This window comes from Camponotus vicinus, unplaced genomic scaffold (genome assembly GCF_025532165.1).
Source record: "Camponotus vicinus isolate PSW18456_S1 unplaced genomic scaffold, iyCamVici1.0 SCAF_4, whole genome shotgun sequence".
Classification (NCBI taxonomy): domain Eukaryota; kingdom Metazoa; phylum Arthropoda; class Insecta; order Hymenoptera; family Formicidae; genus Camponotus; species Camponotus vicinus.
In genome coordinates, this window is record NW_028141976.1 from 6,081,618 (window position 1) to 6,101,525 (window position 19,908).

The 19,908-nt window shown below is 33.3% G+C and overlaps 1 protein-coding gene across 5 annotated transcripts in view; it reads right to left on the reverse strand.

The window, feature by feature from the left end:
- The window catches only part of LOC145969911 (protein borderless), a 218,603-nt gene that overhangs the window by 117,688 nt on the left and 81,007 nt on the right, over window positions 1–19,908 (reverse strand). For all 5 annotated transcript variants that reach the window (XM_083096242.1, XM_083096243.1, XM_083096241.1 and 2 more), the window contains exon 3: window positions 18,174–18,328. In XM_083096242.1, coding sequence (XP_082952368.1) covers window positions 18,174–18,328 — 155 coding nt within the window. The remainder of the gene's footprint in view (window positions 1–18,173; window positions 18,329–19,908) is intronic.

The following is a 19,908-nucleotide window of genomic DNA, read 5'->3' on the forward strand; positions in this document are numbered from 1 at the left end:
ACGTCTTTAAAAGCTTTCTACTTCCCCATAAAATCACTTCAGTCTAAACATCTAATTAAACAACAATTTTCTCAAATTACGTGTGTAATAATCAACTAGCGCTCTGGAATTGCGCGACAATTATAGAAATTGTAACGTCTCGAAAGTTTGCCGGGTTCTTACATTTTTGCTTTCGCACAAACTCAGACTCCGACAAACGAAGAGACCCTCAGATTGGTCCAATTAACGAGAAAAGCATTCCGGCTTATGGCTTTGGAACATTGATTGGCTTGTGGTGGTACTTTTCCTCTCGTCTGTTGGAAAAGTACTAACGTTGCCCATGCAGCCTCGACTTTTCTCTTTTATCGTTCCGCTGTCGAGTCGCAAGAGCTTCAAAAGTTAAATGAAGCCACGAAACAAACTAATCGCTTATTAATTTACTGCTAATTACACATATATGTATAATGAGCCGCGCAGAAAACGATCGAAAACGATGTCGATATTTTAAACAGTGAAGCCAGAAAATCGGAAACGAAAGTCGGTCATGAAAAAGTTTACTATATCCTTGGTGTGTATAACACCAGATATTTGTACATAGCGTCTTGTTCAAATATTTATCCTCGTCTTGCCGTTACGTCTATATTTGCGCACAATTTACGTGAAATCATATAACGGGGAAAAATACTTTTTCTTTTATAAGCGACGTAACCAGATTAAAAAATTAGACGCAATGAAACATTCACATGGTAATAACTAGTCCGTGTAAGATATCAAATTATACTTGCAGCGTGTAATTTTTAATTCATCAAGAACAAAACAAGATTCATGCATTTCACGTGCAATTTTTATAACATGCTATATATGTACTAATGAGAGCTGGGGAAAGTAACTTATGTAGTTCTTATGTTATTTCTTGCTCACAAAGTGAATGTCATTACGTGACTCCTGATCATTGCTTTTATTTTGAAGCTTAAAGTTAATAACTACATCACTTCGGGATATTACAAGAGCCAAGTGTTCATTTACTTGCAGCTTTCTGGAAGCTAGATTGAGCAGCTCATAAATCTGTCGACGTAACCCACGTGGTATTAACTGTAGTAAATTAGATTTTAATTCGACGGTTGTGTCTTAGTTCATATCGCGTGCAGCGCCTGCTAAATATTCGGTGGACGCGATTCGGGCTGCAGGCGCGACACGCGATTAAGAGGAAACGATCCCGGGTGACGCTAATGTCTTCCGCGGGCAGGTGTCGTGGATGGATGTGGTACGTTAATGCATAATTCGCTGGGTCTAATATGTGGGCTATAGCACGTAAATCGTACCTTAACTTGTCGCTGCATCCGGTCTATTGAGTCATGTCTGGTGATTAATGTGCTCTCGAGTATATTGGAGAGATTGGAATTAAAAAAGGATCATTAAGTCCACGATATAGAGTCTATCGTGATTTATTTATCAAGTATCAAAGATTGGAAAAAAGATATTATATCAATAAGAAAAAAGATATTCATATTAATTACAATTTTATTATAATTCATTGTGTTAATTTCGATATCAGATCTTAAAAAAAAAAATAATAATAATGTTTGAGGAAATTTTTAAAAAATTTAAGAAATTTTACCATCATTTATCTCAATGTATGAAAATATTTAAAAAATATACATCAGATTTATATAAATAAAATTTGAAATCAAAATCGATATTTTTTAAAGAGTTATACTCATGAAATAAACATCAATCTGGAATTAAACATTAAAAGATGAGAATTGTTTTATAAATCGCAAGCATCTGATGTATTAGTAGTCTAATACAGACACGCATTAAGTCTTATACTCTCGAGATTACGTCGCGTGCAATTCACGGCAAATGTTTACAGCGTCCGAGTATTTCATAAGCGGATGCAATTAGAAATCTCGAGGCGAATTCGTTTTATTTTGAATGTCGCACTTTTCCCTCTTAGAAATGTCCACAATGGATGATTATACAGACTCTCGGTGGTGCCTTACAGCGAAAAAGGGAAGCAGGAAAACCTGAGCTTAAGGTTTTATTTATAGCCGGACGACCCACCGTTAATCTGGAAAATCTGTAGAGTACCGTGTTGTGCTCGTAAATTACCGAGACATAAATTATTATTTTCCGCGCAAAACAAACCGAAGACCAGGAACCAAATATTGGTCTTTATTCAAGAACATAAACTATTCAGAATATTCCATAAATATCATTTAACATATTCGATAATGACACAGACTCATTAAATCTCTCTGCAAAATTTTCAAAGTTGTAAAAATCATAAAATATTATTCTTATAATCATGTAGCATACATATTAAAATAGTAGAAATATTTACAGAATAGAGGTATTTTTCGTTAATATTGAAGTTCTAATGAAATATTATCAAAATTTCATCGAATTAATAAGCATCTTGCAATATTAAATTATATTATAATAACAAAATGTTAAATTAGTTGTAATAAAATTGTGGCAAAGCGCCATGTCAAAATGTAAATGGAGTCTGTACATGTTACAAAGTCTGTCTACGCCAGAATGTTTTTATTAAATATTTGTTTTGTGCTGATAATCGGATTGTGAGCTTGTCGAAAAACTTTTTCAGCGAAATTCACGACCGTCCTATTTTGCTTTTAACACCCGCGTTATAACAGTGATTTGGATTTACTAAATAAACGGCAATAATAGATCATAAAATGCAATATATCTTTCTCACAGTAGCGGAAGAAAAAACAATTAACACATTAATTAACAAGCACAGAAATTTATTTAATAATATTTTACAGATTGCTGGACATATTTGACAAGAGATAGTTGTGTGTGTATAAAAATTTTTTAAAAGTACACAATTTTAAATGTAATTTTAAAAATTTCAACATGTAATTTATCAGCTTTATAGATATTTTGTAATCAATATCAATGCGTATCTTTTGTTTATAGTATTATTAAATATTGCAGGAGGATTACAATAAAAAAACTTGCTATAAATGCAATAAATTCAATGTAACAAGTAAAAATAAAAGTAATGTAAATATATTTTCATTTCTCTCTAAATCCGGTCTACAAGATCAAATAAATGGAAAGTAAATATCTTTATTCTCCAACAAAATCATTAAAATATAAAAAGATTAATATACGAATGTATGCAATGAACAAAAATCAACCGTCGAGTCCTTTTATAAAATATAGATAAGATAATGGAATTCATCTTAGCCAGTATCCAGATTGGAGATATGGTTACATCCATAAGAAAATTGCGCGTTGGCTTATGAATATTGCATTCATATACATTAGCCGAGATTTTCCGTTTCGTATTGATATCGAATTTCCATCAGAGATAAATTCTTGTGCCCTAGATGCGTCCCGAAAATGCCAGATAATGCCGCGTCATTAAACTAAGATGTGCGCAACAAAGGACACGGATAGTGGATACTATTAGGCCGGGTATGTTGATGCCACCCCTTCTTACTTCGTCAGCCGGTATCGCATAACGTTTTGTACATGCTCAACAACAATGGCCGCCATTCTCTGCTTCCGGTTTAACGGTACATCTCTCTGTCCCTTTACGAGAGCTACAGTACATTAGAGGCCCTCGGAAGAGAAACCGCGCGAGTTTACGAAACGGTTGGGGGAAGCGGTAATGAGAAAACTCTCGAGCAGAGATCGAGCGTAAATTCCATTTTTTTTTATCTACACTCTAGAAATAACCAGATCTCATTCTAAAGAATAATTGAGTATTTTACCATGGCCGGCAATAAACTTTATGTAACTGGTAGATCGTGTGCCTTGGTTTTTCTATTAATGTACAAGACGAGATTAGAGAAAAATGATAAAAAGAAAAAAGATATGATAAAAAGCTTCCATATATCTATTAATTAAATAATAATTGCAATATATATGTTAAAGAAAGAATAAAGAAGCGAGGAATTTCTTATTTTCTAAATATATTATTTATATTAGTCAGTAATATAAAGAAAAAGAATTTGGTTTTAATAATTTAAATACGCATATAAGTTATACATATGTTAAACTAAATATATAAAATTATATGTAAAATTTTCATTTTTTAATCATAAAATCCAAGCTTCATATATATTCACATTGCCATAGAGAATATTCATGTTGATTAGTTTTCTTTAGCGATGATTTCTGACGAGTTTTATGACGCATTCATTGTTTTTCTCTTTATCATTTTGCGCGAATATTAGCGATTTTTCGATGTGAACCGCATTTTCTCGGAATTTATGACAAACACGAATCATATGTACATATATTGCGTGTATATTGCGCGTAATAAAAATATTTGTCAGACCATCGATGCGAGCGTAAAATTTTCTAAATTTATAACTCTGCGAATCAATAAAAAAATCGTTAACGGTACATCTAAATATGCGATGTGCTTTCAAATGCGCTGGATTGCATCCAATTATTAGAGCATGCACGAACGCATTTTGCATCTGACATATGGAAAAAATAAAAACGAAACGAAATGGCAAAAAAATAGATAAAATTTCTTATTACACGCGAGAGATCAGTTCTTTATAAATATATATATGTTTCACATAACAATATATACATATATCTTTCTTCAAAGAAATACAAGAAGTCATTCAAGAATTAATGAATTCCAAAAGGAACAAGTAAAAATAAATTATTACAATTTACGAATTAAAATATTTTATTGTCATAATGTAATTATTCCGAAAAAATATAATTACTAATAATTGAAAGATAAATAATTGAACGGACTTATGGAATAAGCAATTAACTGCTTACTCATAATCCAATAACTACGTCTTTAACTTTAGAAGAGAATCCGATTAATGAAAAGACATCATTAGCATATTAAATTTTCACCTGAATCCGGAGACCCTTATTTTCGTTAATGGCGTTTCACTTTTAATAATTTCTCACGGAATCTTTTTTCGCGCACACAACTTTACTTTTAATAATCTCTCACTTAAATTATGCCTGCGCCTGGCTGATAAAAGGCTAAGAGGCATTTTTGCCATCGACCGTCATCGGCGCTTTGCTCCCTTTTGCATTCCTCGTTGTTCTCCATTTTTCCCCCATTCTCGCCAAGGCACAGCCTTTTTCTATCTTGCTTCAGCTTTTCTCCAATATCGGGAAAAGTGCAGCTCGTTGCACTCGACTTAATAGATTACATTGCGACGGATCGAGCTTTTCGCTTGGAATAACAACGGTGCGGCACGAAATAATTAATAAAAAGAAAGGAAGAAAGAAAGAACAAGAGATCGAGAGTCGCACACCGCCTTGAATTGATCTACAAGATATTTCTCGACAAGGTTTTAATGACACGTGAGTGATGAAAGGTTGAAGAGAATAATTTCTTGTTGTAAAGTTTTATTCAAAGTGCTACTGACAGTGAAAATGTATCCTCTTGTTTTAAGAGATTTAAGATGTAAATAATAAATCCAACTTCTTCTTATAGAGTTTCAATTTTTTGTAATTCTTTACATTACGAAAACTAACTAAAAATAAAATATTATTTTCCGAAGCAGTTGTTATATTTTGTAATCGGAAATTTGGCATAGAAATAAATTTGTGATTTATATAATCGCGCAATTACTCAGAAATTGTAAAAATTATTTGTATGTATATATATATAATTTAATAATTAAAGATTTGGCTCAAATAATCAAAAAATTAAGAAGAAAAAAGAAAATGGCATAAGAATGGCTCTTATTTATTTTCTTTTTAATTTCTATTTTATTTTCTTTTTAATTTTTTGTATTGTGTCATAAAATTATTAAATAGATTGATTGTATCGTTAAATATTTTTTAAAGCTTATAATATTATTTCTAAGTATCAAGATTGCCTGGTGGCGCGTAGTGCATTCGATCGCATAAGAGCTTTTGACATCGCTGCGCAGATAAAGCGATACGGGATAGCTATGAGGATTATTCCGGCACTTCACCTCGCATTGGTCGTCGAAAGCGTAAATAAAGCTAATTAAGGAGAATAATTCCCTCAGTGGCGTCGTCCTCTCAGTGGAACAGACAACCGTTACACCGACGCGCATCGCCTTTCAATAATGCCGTTTACTTCGTGTGTTTCGTTCGTATTGTATGCCGGCAAGCGTCGTTCCTGTCCATTGCGGTTAATAGTCGCTCTCGGAATTGGCTTTAGGAATGTTCCCTTGACTGACCCGTTTGATGTTTTGTTTGTGCGCCGAATTTACCTCCCGATGCCCGAGCGAATTACATGCGCCTCAGAATCGCGTCTTCAAATTCAATTCAAGACATTTCGTCGTAAATGGGAAATTGTGCCGCTTTTTTCCCTTGCGTTTTATTTGCTACGTTATTTTATTTTGGAAAAATATGATAGATTACGCGCGAATAATGTGTCAGTGAATAATGAACTTCATGTGTCAGCAATGCTGGTATAGTTGCCACAGTTTGAAAGGATGTGGCAGGTGATTGATCGTCATTCATTAATGCAGTTTTCAATAACACATGAATAACATGCGACTACAAGCGCCTCAAAACATACATTTATGCTCTTTTTCAATAATTTTTTCCGAACGAATAAGTCTATTTATATTTATTTATATTTTTTACACAGCTCACATGTTGGAGATTTTTTACAGAGATTTACAGATAAATTTTAAATATCGTATATATACATTTAAAAATGTATATTTTTGAAAATTCTATTAGTTATTAATACGCAAAATAAGTTAATTAATAAAACCTTAATATTTACTACACATGTAGTATGAAAAAAACTTTACACATATATTTCTATAAATTTGAAACTCCAATATATTATATAATCAATACATGGATAATTCTCAACATGTGTTCACGAACATCAAGCATATATATTTTGCGGGCTTTTTATAAAATCAATCTTTTATAAAGCGCCGAATCTGTGCAGAGTAACATTTTGAAAAAGCCCAGATCTTTTTGTGTAAAAGCTAAATTAATAAAAAGTTTATATGTGCATATTGTATTTTATGTATACAATAAAAGTTCAGGACTATATTTTTGTCCATCTGAGGATAATCGTGACAAAAAAACTAGGTTAATGATTATGACTTTACACAAAAATTGTACAACCAATGTTAACAAAGATCCCTGTCATTAATCTGCTTGCAAAGAAATTGTGACGACTTAGCCAACTTTGAACTTCTTCGCTTCGTTGGATTTGGGACAAACGTCACAATAAATTCTGCGACGAACGAAGATTTAGAAGCAGTCGCAAGAGCAGGCTAATTTCATCTGAGCGTTTATCTGGACGAAGACAATTCCTAAAAAATCGGTGCCAATTATATTCGGTCAGCCTCTCGTCGGTCACAAATAACTGCAGATAAAGGTAATTGAAAGAAATCGTTTCTTACGAACTGTTGTTCTTTCCTCTGTTGAATCGGAAACAAAGAATCCGATCTACTTGTTCTCGCTAGCCATTATTGTTAAATAATTGTTCTGGTCATAAAAATAAAAACAATAAATACATTTTTCTATAAAAAATATTTCCGCGAGATCGTCCCTGGCTTTCTCACAAGAGATTTATCCTTGTTAATTATGATCGAAATTGAACAAGGAAACAATCGCAGACTGTTTCTTTTAGCTTTGCTTTGTAGTAAATATACAGAAACAGAATAAATCATTTTTCTTGTTCTTTTTATTGATATAATTATTACAAATTTTCGTCAAGTATCTTTTTTTTACTATATTCTGCATAGCAATGTGACTATTTATATTTCCTGCATCGAAGTTGCGTCAATAGTTTCCATTCTTCGTTCGATTGACACTTCGTTTGGGATATTGGAAATCAGCAGCGTAGTAGTAGATGGTTCAGTCAGGTAATAGACAGGACTCTTCGTCCACTGAGCAAACTTTAGGACAGAGGTTCGTAATCGAAAGACGCTTTTGGCGGAAATCCTAGAGAATACTCTCGTTCACAAACACTCCATCTTGCCGAGGATTACTAAAGTGAGTTTCGTATCCGTACTGACGATTGGATATTTTTTTATTCTTTTATTACGGCTTTGCGAGAAAAATATTTCGCTTTGACCTTTCCAGTACAATGTCACGCTCGCACGAAATATGAATCTAAAGTTAATTTTTCTTTGAAACACTTATTAATACTTGCGAACTCATTTTCGCAAATTCTCTCGTAATTTAATCGTGATACGTATATGTGATAGTAACTTTCAATGTAAATTTATCACGTACGTCTTCCTGCTCTAAAAATCCGTGCCGATGAAAATTTCCGGCATATTAAATCGTATGCGGCCTTCATACAACGTGAACGACAAAGAAAATGCAAGTCAGCGTTCACTCAAAAAAATGCAAAATGAGAAAAGTTTACTCAGCTTTTTTTCCATGTAGATATTATCATTATTATACAAATACTTTATCACAATTATGTCAATAAATCCTCCGATAAAAAAAGACGATGGTTTGTTTTTTCGTTTATATATTTCTCGGAAAAGCACAATAAGCATGTTCATTAGTTAACTGCAAACAAGGGTGCAAATTAAAAGTCAATTAATATCTCTGGTATTTGTCGAATTTTGTAGGTTACGAGAGGTAATAACTTTAAGAAGATTTTCTGTAAAAGATAATGGTACTTGAAGAAGTACTTGAAGGGTCAAATCCCTTTTATCAAGGGATAAAATGGAAGAAAGCTCTCGAAGATGAGAGCGAGAATAAAATGGGAGGTGGTGGCAAATAAAACCCAAAAATCATTAGAGCATAACAGAATCATTAAAAAGATTCTTAAAGAATTATAAAAGTAAAATTGATATTTATAGATGTAGATAACGATTAATTAAAAATTAGATTTAAAATGTATAAATTTCAGATAGTTACTGTGCTATGTCATTTTTAGATATTTCTTGCTTTATATTAAAGATTATTTTACATAACAGGATATTAATTAGAATTGTCTTATAAAAAAGGGGAATATATGGATAATAAAGTGAATAAAGCTAATGAAGCGAATTAAAGCGACATAATTTGTTACCTTAATTAGATTCTTTTCAATTAAATATTTCAAACATTTTCTTCCAATTATCAAGCAAATTTCGATACACTGAATAGTATTACTTATCATACTATTGCACCAATTACAAATTGTAAGTAAAATATGCTAATTGAATCTGCAAAGTAAAAGCATGGAATAATTAGAAACCAGTATTCGTAGTTCATGTAATGAGTTGCCAGTAATTGAATACCTTTCAGCAGAAACCAATTACGTATGTATTTCAGTACTCCTTAAATACATACATTAGCGATTTCAATTCTGTCTGAAGGTTCGTCTTTCAAAATGCACTGGCTGTCTCAGTAATATAGAGTTACTATGACACATAAATACGTCTCTTTTTAATAACATTTCCGACATTTTATGAAACATTTTATTGCAACGGTTAAAGCTATTTAATAAAGCTATTAAATAAATATTTTCCACTAGTCAACTTAAAAAATCCATACGGACGAATTAAAAAATCATCTTTTTTATTATTTGTATTTCGATAAAATATATAATTATTATTTATTATTATTTATTATATATATTATTAAATATATAATTATTAAAATATATAATAAATATATAATTAAAAGTATAGCGTTAAAGTTTCCCGAAGAAAACGATCGGCGCCGCCTTTGAAAAAACTTGCAGAAGAAAGGAATAACTGTTAATCGCTGACATGATTTCTCGGCGCAACGCAATTCGGGACATAAACTAGACTATTGAAAATAATCGAGTAATCATCGCGAGGTAAACCGGCGCGGCATCCAAATGCTTCTCGTCTCGTCTCATCTCGTCTCGTCTCCCCTCGATCCCAATTAATCGCGAGCTCGCCCTCGGCGATGTACATTTCACGTCGACCCCGTCCCGAGAGCCGTCAGCGGCCTTCATTAAAGCGCAATTCATTCCGCTGAATATGCATCGCGGCCGATTCTATGACATTTTCGAGAACGGAGATATCGCCCCGCGTCGAAACTGGCACAAAACCGATTTCTTCGCGGATCCTCAGTCGCCATTATTCCAATTGATGCGCGATATCTCTCTCGGGGCCATTTGATAGATTTTGTCCCGTCTGCATGGTATGTATGCCACCCACACAACGAAAACGGATCGTAGACACGTGTAGCATTTTCCCTCCCTCCGATCTGCCTCTTCAGCCGTCGCGACCTCACCCCTTTCAGTTTGTCTTTCGCTTTTGCCCCTCTCCGTCTCTCTCTCTCTCTCTCGGGTACACCCTCTTGTCGCCTGTTACTATAGCCGATGTCTTCGTGCGCGCGTATCAAGCGGTGCCCAATAAATCCACGGTTTAATTAAACTAAGTTTAAACGGAACCCCCTCTCCCCTCCACCTCCCTTCTCCGTCGGTGCCGTCGTGCGGAGCAGTTATATGTATTACGTTCCTGATCCGCCGCTAAATCAATTATCGGAGTTAGCGGCGCGATGTGAAAGGGTGTCGCTGGGAAATACCTTCGGGCGGCTCGCATATTGTACGCTGCGCTTTTATTTTCGAATGACGGACGTTCGAAATAGTCCGCGGCGGATTGACAAAAAAAAAAAAAAAAAAAAAGACTGCGGCCGCGGATAATAGCGGAGATTGCGCGGCGTGAGTGGGCGCGTTTTTCGAACAAAATGCTCGATGGCGCGAGGTCGTGCGTTTAATGGAACAATTGAAACGATTATTAATTACTATAACGTTCGAATGAAAATTTTATATTATGCTTGATAGCCTGAAAACGTACCAACATCAATGTTATATACGTTATAAAGCTTGACGTTTAATTTTCGCATTTTTCTTTATTATTACTCGAGGTATCACTGACAGAAAATTGTAATTGTCTAATGTAGTTTTGTCTTGCAAAGTAAAGTTCTTGCCTTTATAATAATAATCTAGTACAAAATTCAGCGTTATCACCGTCGATATTTTTCGTACAGCGGTCATAATATCCAATATTCAACGCTTTAAATATAAAAATGCAAACATAAAATTTGTGCAGCTATGACCGTTGCATTTTATAGTGAGATAAACAATGCATATCGGCGGGGGCACTCTGTAAATAGCAGTTTATTCCGCTGAATTTTACACGCATCCGTCATGATTCATTTCTGCTTTATTGATTTGGAGAAGCGGAATACGGTATCACGTAAAACGGGCAAATTGTTAAATGGGAAACGGATCGGTTTACGATGGTAGCCTACCCGCGGTTGATTTATTATTTAATACCGTCGTTAATAGATGAAACGTTAGCTTGGGTTGGTCATATTTTTGACGATTAAAATTTTCGTCGATTCTCCAATATCACGTCAAAGCATTATATATGTTTTAAGATACCTACCCGTTCTTCATTAGCAGAAACAGACATATAATGTCGCACAAAGAGATCAGCAACGACAGAACCTGGTGCGTTTCGCTACGTCTAATGAAAATGCAAAGCCAATTCGCTCAATCAAATGTTAACCCTTGTAGCATGTATCGGAATTCCTTCAACAGTACGTATCACTTTGGCGTAGATACACGATTAAGCCTAAGCCATTCCAACTATTTCAGATGGTACATGCGATGGGAAGGGCTCGATTAAACAGATTACTTCCGATCCATTTTACAATCAAGCCGGCTGTTCCGCTTACAAGCTCGATTGCGGTGAAAAATACGACGTACTTTGGTTAGCTTTCTTTCCGCTATAAAATCGCCGCTTGTTAATTAAAGGGAAAATGCTCAATTTTCAACATCACGCGGAATCGGTTTCAAATATATTGTATTAACCATCATGTTTTGTTACAGGAAACATTAATATTTGATGTAAAACTGCCTTTTCAATAATAGCAGTATAGTTATGTAAAATACTTCAGCAATTTAGTTAAGGGAAAATCAATTGTAACAATATCATATTTCCATTGTTTACATATTTTAAGAATGAATTGTAATATCTAAAAAAATGTATAGGACAATCGTCGAAATTCACTGTGACATGTAAACTGTAACAACCGGCTAAAGTAAACCGTTCACGGCATTGAAGTCACGTTCGTCGCTTTATTCAATTTGGTAGTTGCCTTCCGACACTTATCCTTTGATCTTCGCCAGCTATCCACACTTGCCAATATAACAGCAACGTGCATACGTATTTTGAGAGGTTTGTGCCGGTTACGTGTATGCTGTGTACGCGACATGTATATCATAGACGGTGGCGGGCTGTCTGACCCGATACTCTCAGCAACCACTTGGCCGGGTATGCTTGATCGGTTCATTTGCCAGCGACTGAGGACGTTCAGCCAGGGATAACCACTCTCGCGATCCCTATTCTTGCTTCTTCTACTATTCCCAGGACCTTGCGTCTGCCAATTAAAGGCAACCCCTTGTGCAACCAAGACGATCATTAAATACATGCACACGCTCATACATTGTACATATACCGGCTGTTTTACTTCAATTTCCCGAGTCATGATCTTCTAAAGCCTAGAAATCACTTGGAAATTTTAAAAGAAGAAGATGAAAACGAGCTACTTTTTTTATAAAGGAAAACAATTTAAATGGGCGATTTTCAAAACTTACTACAATATTTTCTCTGTGTTTTATGTGTGTTGTTTTTTGCTTTGTATGTAGGGGAGACCGGGGACAAAAGTAACAGCGTCATAAAAGTAACAAGCCTCCTATTAAACTACACAATATGTTGAATAATTTGTACTATATAGTCAAACGCGTACGTCCCGATTCTCTTCCTTTTCAGCTAATTGTTGTAGAACGATCGCGCCGGTTGCACATGCAGGAGTGAAATTAATGTATTTGTATTATTCACCTAAGTATTTCTTGTTTTAGTTTTTTTGTATCTATGCCTAATTAAAGTGTATATATTGACGTAATTATTTGCCGGTGTATTCTTCTAAAATGTATTCATAAGTTTTTATAGTTGATTTGGCTAAGTCTTGCATCATATTTAGGTTATAAGGCTTTTATTCTAAAAAATGTGTTTGGAGACGAAAGTAACACGACACTCTGTGGACGAAAGAACATGTTTCAATGCTTAAAGTATAAGGGGGCTGGTCCCATAATAACTGTACCAAAGGCGATTCTTATTACGTATGCCATAATTGTGATTCAGAATAGATACCACTCTCTTTGTATAAGTAGTTATCATACAATTTTTACACTATTATTTAGAATTAAACTATTATTTAGACTTAAAAAAGTACAAAACTGATGTGATATTAAGTATAATTATTTTATGATATTACTTATAATTATTTTGCTTAACGAAGATTATTTCTTTTAAGTTTTTTAAAGATGATAAAAATAAATATTTATTTTATTTTTTATTTTAATATAATATAATACAAATTTATAATAAAAGTTATCTTGCTTAATAAAAGATTATAATAAAAGTTACCTTAAATTGAAGAAAGGCATATTTATTTTATTTTCCCGAAAATAAGAACTGTTACTTTCATCCCCAGACTATATTACTTTCGTCCCCGGCCCCCAGGACAAAAGTAACAATCAACGTACTTGCGAAAAGCTATAATAACTCTTTAAATATTTATCATTTGAGATTGAAACATAGGTATAATAATAAAGCAATAAATGGAGTTTTTTGACATATAATCTTTTTTTTATATCTCTATAACAATAATTAATTAGTGACCTATAATACAAAAAATGTTACTTTTGTCCCCGGTCTCCCCTATGTATATTTTTTTATTTCTGAGGTATTATATTTTAAGTATCAGAGAGAGCCAAATTATTCTTCGTAGAGAGAAAAGAAGTAGACACCATATATATGTATCCATACATACAGATACACACACACACACATGACGCGGATGAATGAACCTAGAATGTAGCGCGTGCACTCTCGGGAATTTCAGGAGCGAGTGAAGACAAGTGGTTTAACGACCGTCTCTCTTGTTACGACAGTCGGGGGTGCCCAATGACGCGTTAAAGTAAGAGAACGATTGTTCCGTTTCAAAATAATAAAACTCTTTTATAACGATGTTATATGTCGTCCTACCGAGATTGTGTTGCGTGTATCTAAGAAGCATTAAACAATTGATCGCGCTCGTTATACGCGAAGCTTGCTGAAGCTAAAACTCTGTAATTAACATTCTTTTAAAATTTCTTTAAGCTCTTTACAGCATTATCGGACATTTTCGTTATTTGAAACTTTACGCGCGCACAATGTATCCATGTGAATCAGATTAATCGACAATATTATGGCGGCTAAATGATATTAATGCGTCAAAACAATGCTCAATATATTATTGAAAGCGGGAACATTAATTCATACATCGATTAATAAATAAAAGATATTCCGCTGCGAGTGGAGAATAGTTAACCAAGTGGAGTGTTAACAATTTTGCTCAAATATTATAAAACTATCGCGGATGATCGCGCGCGATTAAAACTGAACGAATGATATTAATAATGTATAACGCGCGTCCCACATACATGCGAATATATTATACGCTCTAGGGTGCAGTAATACGCGAATATGCAGTGCAAAATAAACATTAAACCTCAGTTGTTCATTACGCAACTTTAATGAATTTAATGTGCATATTGATATCGGGCCGATATGTATGCTAACTCGAATAAACACTCATAATTATGCGAGCATTTACGTATAAATCGAATCCGGTTTGCCGCCCAATGTACAATATTCCAGGAACCACGCAGTTTGACACGAGTCAGATAATGTAATTGACACAGATTAACTGAGAAACGAGGGAGTTTTGCGTGATTAATAGATTATTTTAAATTTTACGCGTTCACGTTTGTTTTTATAAATTCATAATATTACATATGCATATATTTATTTATACACAAACGGAAACTGATACGAATGTACATCGAATACAAAGGGACGACAAATTACTGTAATCAAATGTGCAAATCCCTACGCCATTTACACACAAAGATAATTATTCTACCAAGACATTACATTATCGCTAATGCTGGCAAAATGTTAATGAACCTAGAGATGCACATTTCCTTTCTTGAAACAGGTAACAAGGTTCAGACAATGCAAACAAATTGACACAAACAGTCTCATCGTATCCAGGAAATCATCAAATAATAACCGATCAAGTAATAACTGATTCTATTCGTTTGTAAACAGTCTATTCGCAAACAGCCATAGAAGAAGAAACATTTCTTGTTAAATTTAACAACAAGTTAGTTAAACGCATCATCTGAAATTACTGCTTCGATATATTTGTTTAAAATGCTTTATTAAATTGATTGCAAAATTAAAATTTACATTTAAATTGCATAAAAGTAATGCTTGAAATTACTGAAATTGAAATTGTTGTTTGTAACTAGAAATTCCAGATTATAAAGAAAGAAAGAAAAAAGGTGCTACAAAAGAGTGTTCGATTAAATTAAATAAATAGAAATGAATTGATCGATTAAATATTTTAAATATATTATTTAAATATTTTATAGTAATCCAACATATCCTCATAATGTGTTCAGAAAATATTATTTCAAATATTTATTAAAAAAATATAATTTTTTTTTAAATTAACATTTTTTTACAATTATATCTGTTTAACAATAATAAAAAAATCTATGCTTGTCAAACTTGTGGTTCGTTATTAAAATTATTAAAAATTCGTTATTAAGAATATTATTGCAATAAGCATAATCTTAAACACGCAACTAAGTTAAATGATGGTATTCCATTTTGTACAAGTGTTTCAAACTCGAATCTCCCGCGAAGCGAGAATTGAACATTTGACTTTCTATGTGTCTGCAGTACACTGGTGGGTCGTTAAAGTTTAACGATCCGTTAATGTCTGTCGAAGATAATACTCAAAACAATTTGCGGTGAATCGATAAAGCGTAACGATGTCATAAATGCTTTTTGCAGCCCGCCACCGCGAAGATTAATATCTTATTGTTAGCGAAACATAAAAACCGATCGATCACGCTGAAATTCAACGAGAATATAAATCAACGTACGAGCGATTTTATTTAATTAAGAACGAAATGTAATCTTTTTTTACGCCTGTTGATTGAATAGCGACGTTAAGGGACTGCGTTGCATTCTGCGCGCGGATGCCATAATAATGGCGAGATTTGCATTTAATCAGGCCGGAACCTCCTCGCTGCGTTTCTTGCCGGTCGTTGTGAATGCAATCCATGCAAGAATGCCTGCGCGCGTTTTTATCCTGCTGTTATTCTACACGAGGACCCCCGTGAAAATGCTGCCGTTGTTTCGCAGCACGTTGGATCACACGAGTTTCCCGTAACTGTTTGCAGTTAGCGGCGAACTGTCTCAGGACAGCGTTATTGTTCACTTGTCGAGACTTTGAGAGTTCCGCTGTCCCATTTGCATCCCCTAACGATAAATGTTCTTCTGAGAGAGATTTCCATAGCGATACGCGCAAAGTTTCCGCACAATCGCGACGCGACTTTGCAATTATGCCGCATTAATTGTAGATAGGGAAACAAATATTTGTTGTTATGAACGTAGAGTACAAGCATGTTAAATGGGAATGTTTATGTTTTCGATTACGTTGTCCGAAGGTAAATATGCTCAGTGATGGAGCAATCAAATCGAATCGCATATCGATTAAACTTCAATTACACGGCATTATACAGGGTGAATCTGATAAAACGTCCACCGTGTTTATCTTGAAAACGGTAAGAGATAGGTAGAAGACATCCATTATGAAAATTGTAGGATAAGTAAGGGCACATACTTTGATGACCTTGAATAACCTTGAATGTCCGTTTTTCACATCAAGAATTTAAAAAAAATTTTTTTTTGAATGGAAAGGGGTACTTTGTAGTCACTCTATCGATAGTACTCAATGAGCTTAATAACTTTTGTATCAGAGTTTTTTTCGAAAATTCAACCGTTGTCAAGGTATCGACAAAATAAGTCAGAATGAAAATTTGGAATAAATTTTTTTATTATTCCTAACTGTACTTACTGTAGTACACTTACTGTAGTAAGTGTTCAAAATGTGCACCACGTTAAGCCAGACATGCCTGTAGTCTTCGCGGAAAGCTTGTACTTCTTCTAACTCCTGTGTGGTTATTTCGCGAAAAATTATTTTAATTCTTTCTATCATATTTTCTCGAGTGGTAGGACGTTGAAAATAGGCTAACTCCTTCACTCTTCCTCAGAGGTAAAAGTCCAAACATGTTAAGTCGGGTGATCTCCCAGGAAATAGTACAGTACCACCTCTACCTATCCATTTGTTTGGAAACATTCTGTTGAGCTCTTGCCTCGTATTTATTCCAAAGTGAGGTTGATCACCCGACTTAACATGTTTGGATTTTTCCAAATTTTCATTCTGACTTATTTTGTCGATACCTTGACAACGGTTGAATTTTCGAAAAAAACTCTGATACAAAAGTTATTAAGCTCATTGAGTACTATCAATAGAGTGACTACAAAGTACTCCTTCCCATTAAAAAAAAATTTTTTTTTAATTCTTGATGCGGACATTCAAGGTTATTCAAGGTCATCAAAGTATGTGCCCCTATTTATCCTACAATTTTCATAATGGATGTCTTCTACCTATCTCTTATCGTTTTCGAGAAAAACACGGTGGACGTTTTATCAGACTCATCAGATCCTCTATAAGCTTATTAAATATGCATTACATGCGATTTACTTACGACAAGAGCAAACTTTGACAAAAAAAAATTTTCATCTTCTTGATCGATTTTTCTGTAGCGTGCAGTTATATAATTCTCGTTAGAACGTAAAGCCACAAGCTCATATACCTTAATCTCGGATCTCTGTTTCAGGTATTTTGAAGTAACACGACAACTTAACATTGTACGAGAGCCGTACCGTAGAAATTGTGTTCTATCGTTTTTCAAACCAGCAATTTCGCAACATTAATCAACGTGATTAAATCAACGGTAACAGGGAATAGCAGCTCGACGTGATAATGTGCGAAGTAATACAGTGCACGAGCGCCGCATATTTCATAGCTTATTTTAAATAAGATTTTAATTAGATTCTATAGAATCAAATATCTTCACGCTTTTATATCGTATAATCCATTATTTATTCTACAAAATTACCATGATATTTTTGTGCTGAATAAACAACAAATAGTTAAAAAAAATCGGAAGAATTGATGCATTGTCGGCGAGAATTCTCCCCTAGATTTTCCATCCGACATACAGGGAAAAAACAATGGATATGTGGTAAATGTAGCATGAAAATATCACTCACCACACGGTCGCCCGGATGCTTGACATAACAATTCAGCTCTGCCGTCTGACCGACAATGGCAGTGACATTTCGCGGTGCAATATCGTCGAATTGAGGTTTGTCCCAAGATCTCGTCGGCTTGCTTCCTGCTACTACGCTGGCGATACTGGAACCACCTGAGACAAAACATACCACTTTGTGATGTGTGTCGAAAATATAAAATAATTTTGCGAAAATATTTTTTCATTTAAAAAATTAAATTTGTTTTTTTAAATTTTTTTTATGACTGATTACAACCATATTATTTCTACAGTATTAGATTCTACAATTGTTTCTATAGTAAAATTTGGCCCTGTGGGAGTAAATTAATTGCATATTTAAATAATCTCGCATAATGTAAAGGATTAAGAGTTATTGTGTAGCTCGAAGTTATGATATGAATACTCTTTTCATTAAATCCACGAAGAATTAAGTTATTGCTTGTTCAATTTATATATAAAAAATGGCTCTGGTGATAGTAATATGATGATGAATTATGTAATATAATAATTTATTTACTACATAAATAAACAATTAAAATTTTTATTCTTAGGGTAAAAAAATTTGTAATTAAATTAGAAGAATTTTAGAAGCATTAGAATGTTCTGTATGCAAATAAAATTTTTCTTTATCCATGTGTTATTTAACATAACAATTTATTTATCTTAAATATTCTTTTTCATTTAATTTGTTTATTTAATGAAAAATTTTTCAATAAAAGACAAGTTTCTTTATAAAAGAATAATTATAAACAGAATCTATAGATATTTTATATCTTGTATTATCTTGAAAATACCAACAACACGTAAATATGCATTTTATTATTAAAAATTATCGGAAAAAATATCAAAAGAAATTTCTCCTCGAGAAGTACTTTTCTCTGTCGAGAAGTTTAATAAAATAAATCTATGAACAAATCTTATCTAACGAAACGTTGACCGGGCTATATAATTCATGCTAAAGTCAAAGTCGAAAGTTAGGTGAATATGGAAACTCTCAGTATATCGTACATTCAAACGAGATTAGATGCGGAACTCACTCTATAACATCAGAAGCAGCAGCCTGAATGAAAGTTGCGCATGCCGTAGGTAATTGTAATAAGTACTTGATTAAACCCGAACTTTCGAGAATTATAAAGATTAATATGTTAATACACCGTTGCTTACGATTTACAATCGTATCTATAATTCATAAAACATGACGCCTTGGTATTCCTGCCAAGAATATAACTATCTACTTTGATCTTGTATTGATGCAAATTATTTACAAAATTAATGAATATATTAATTAATAAATATACGCACATCTGTATTTCCTACATTTCGTCATCTTCACTAGCACTGCACATAATAGAGAAATAATATAGTAATATATAAATCAGTAAGGGAAATGCGCTTTAATTGGATAAAATATAATTGGATAAAATATTTAGAAAATTTAATTTAATTTATTAATTTAAGATTTTTTTAAATTTAAGTATAATTATGTATTAAAATATATGCAATATTAATAATGCACAACGTACATATATATATATATATATATATATATATATATATATATATATTATAAATGACATCTTTTCAAAACCATCTTTATTTAATTAAATATATAAAATTCTTCATTATTTCTCAACAGCATTTTATCTATTTTTCAAATTTTTACCTTTATAGACAATTTTCTTGACTATAAACATTTCTATTAAATTTTATTTTAT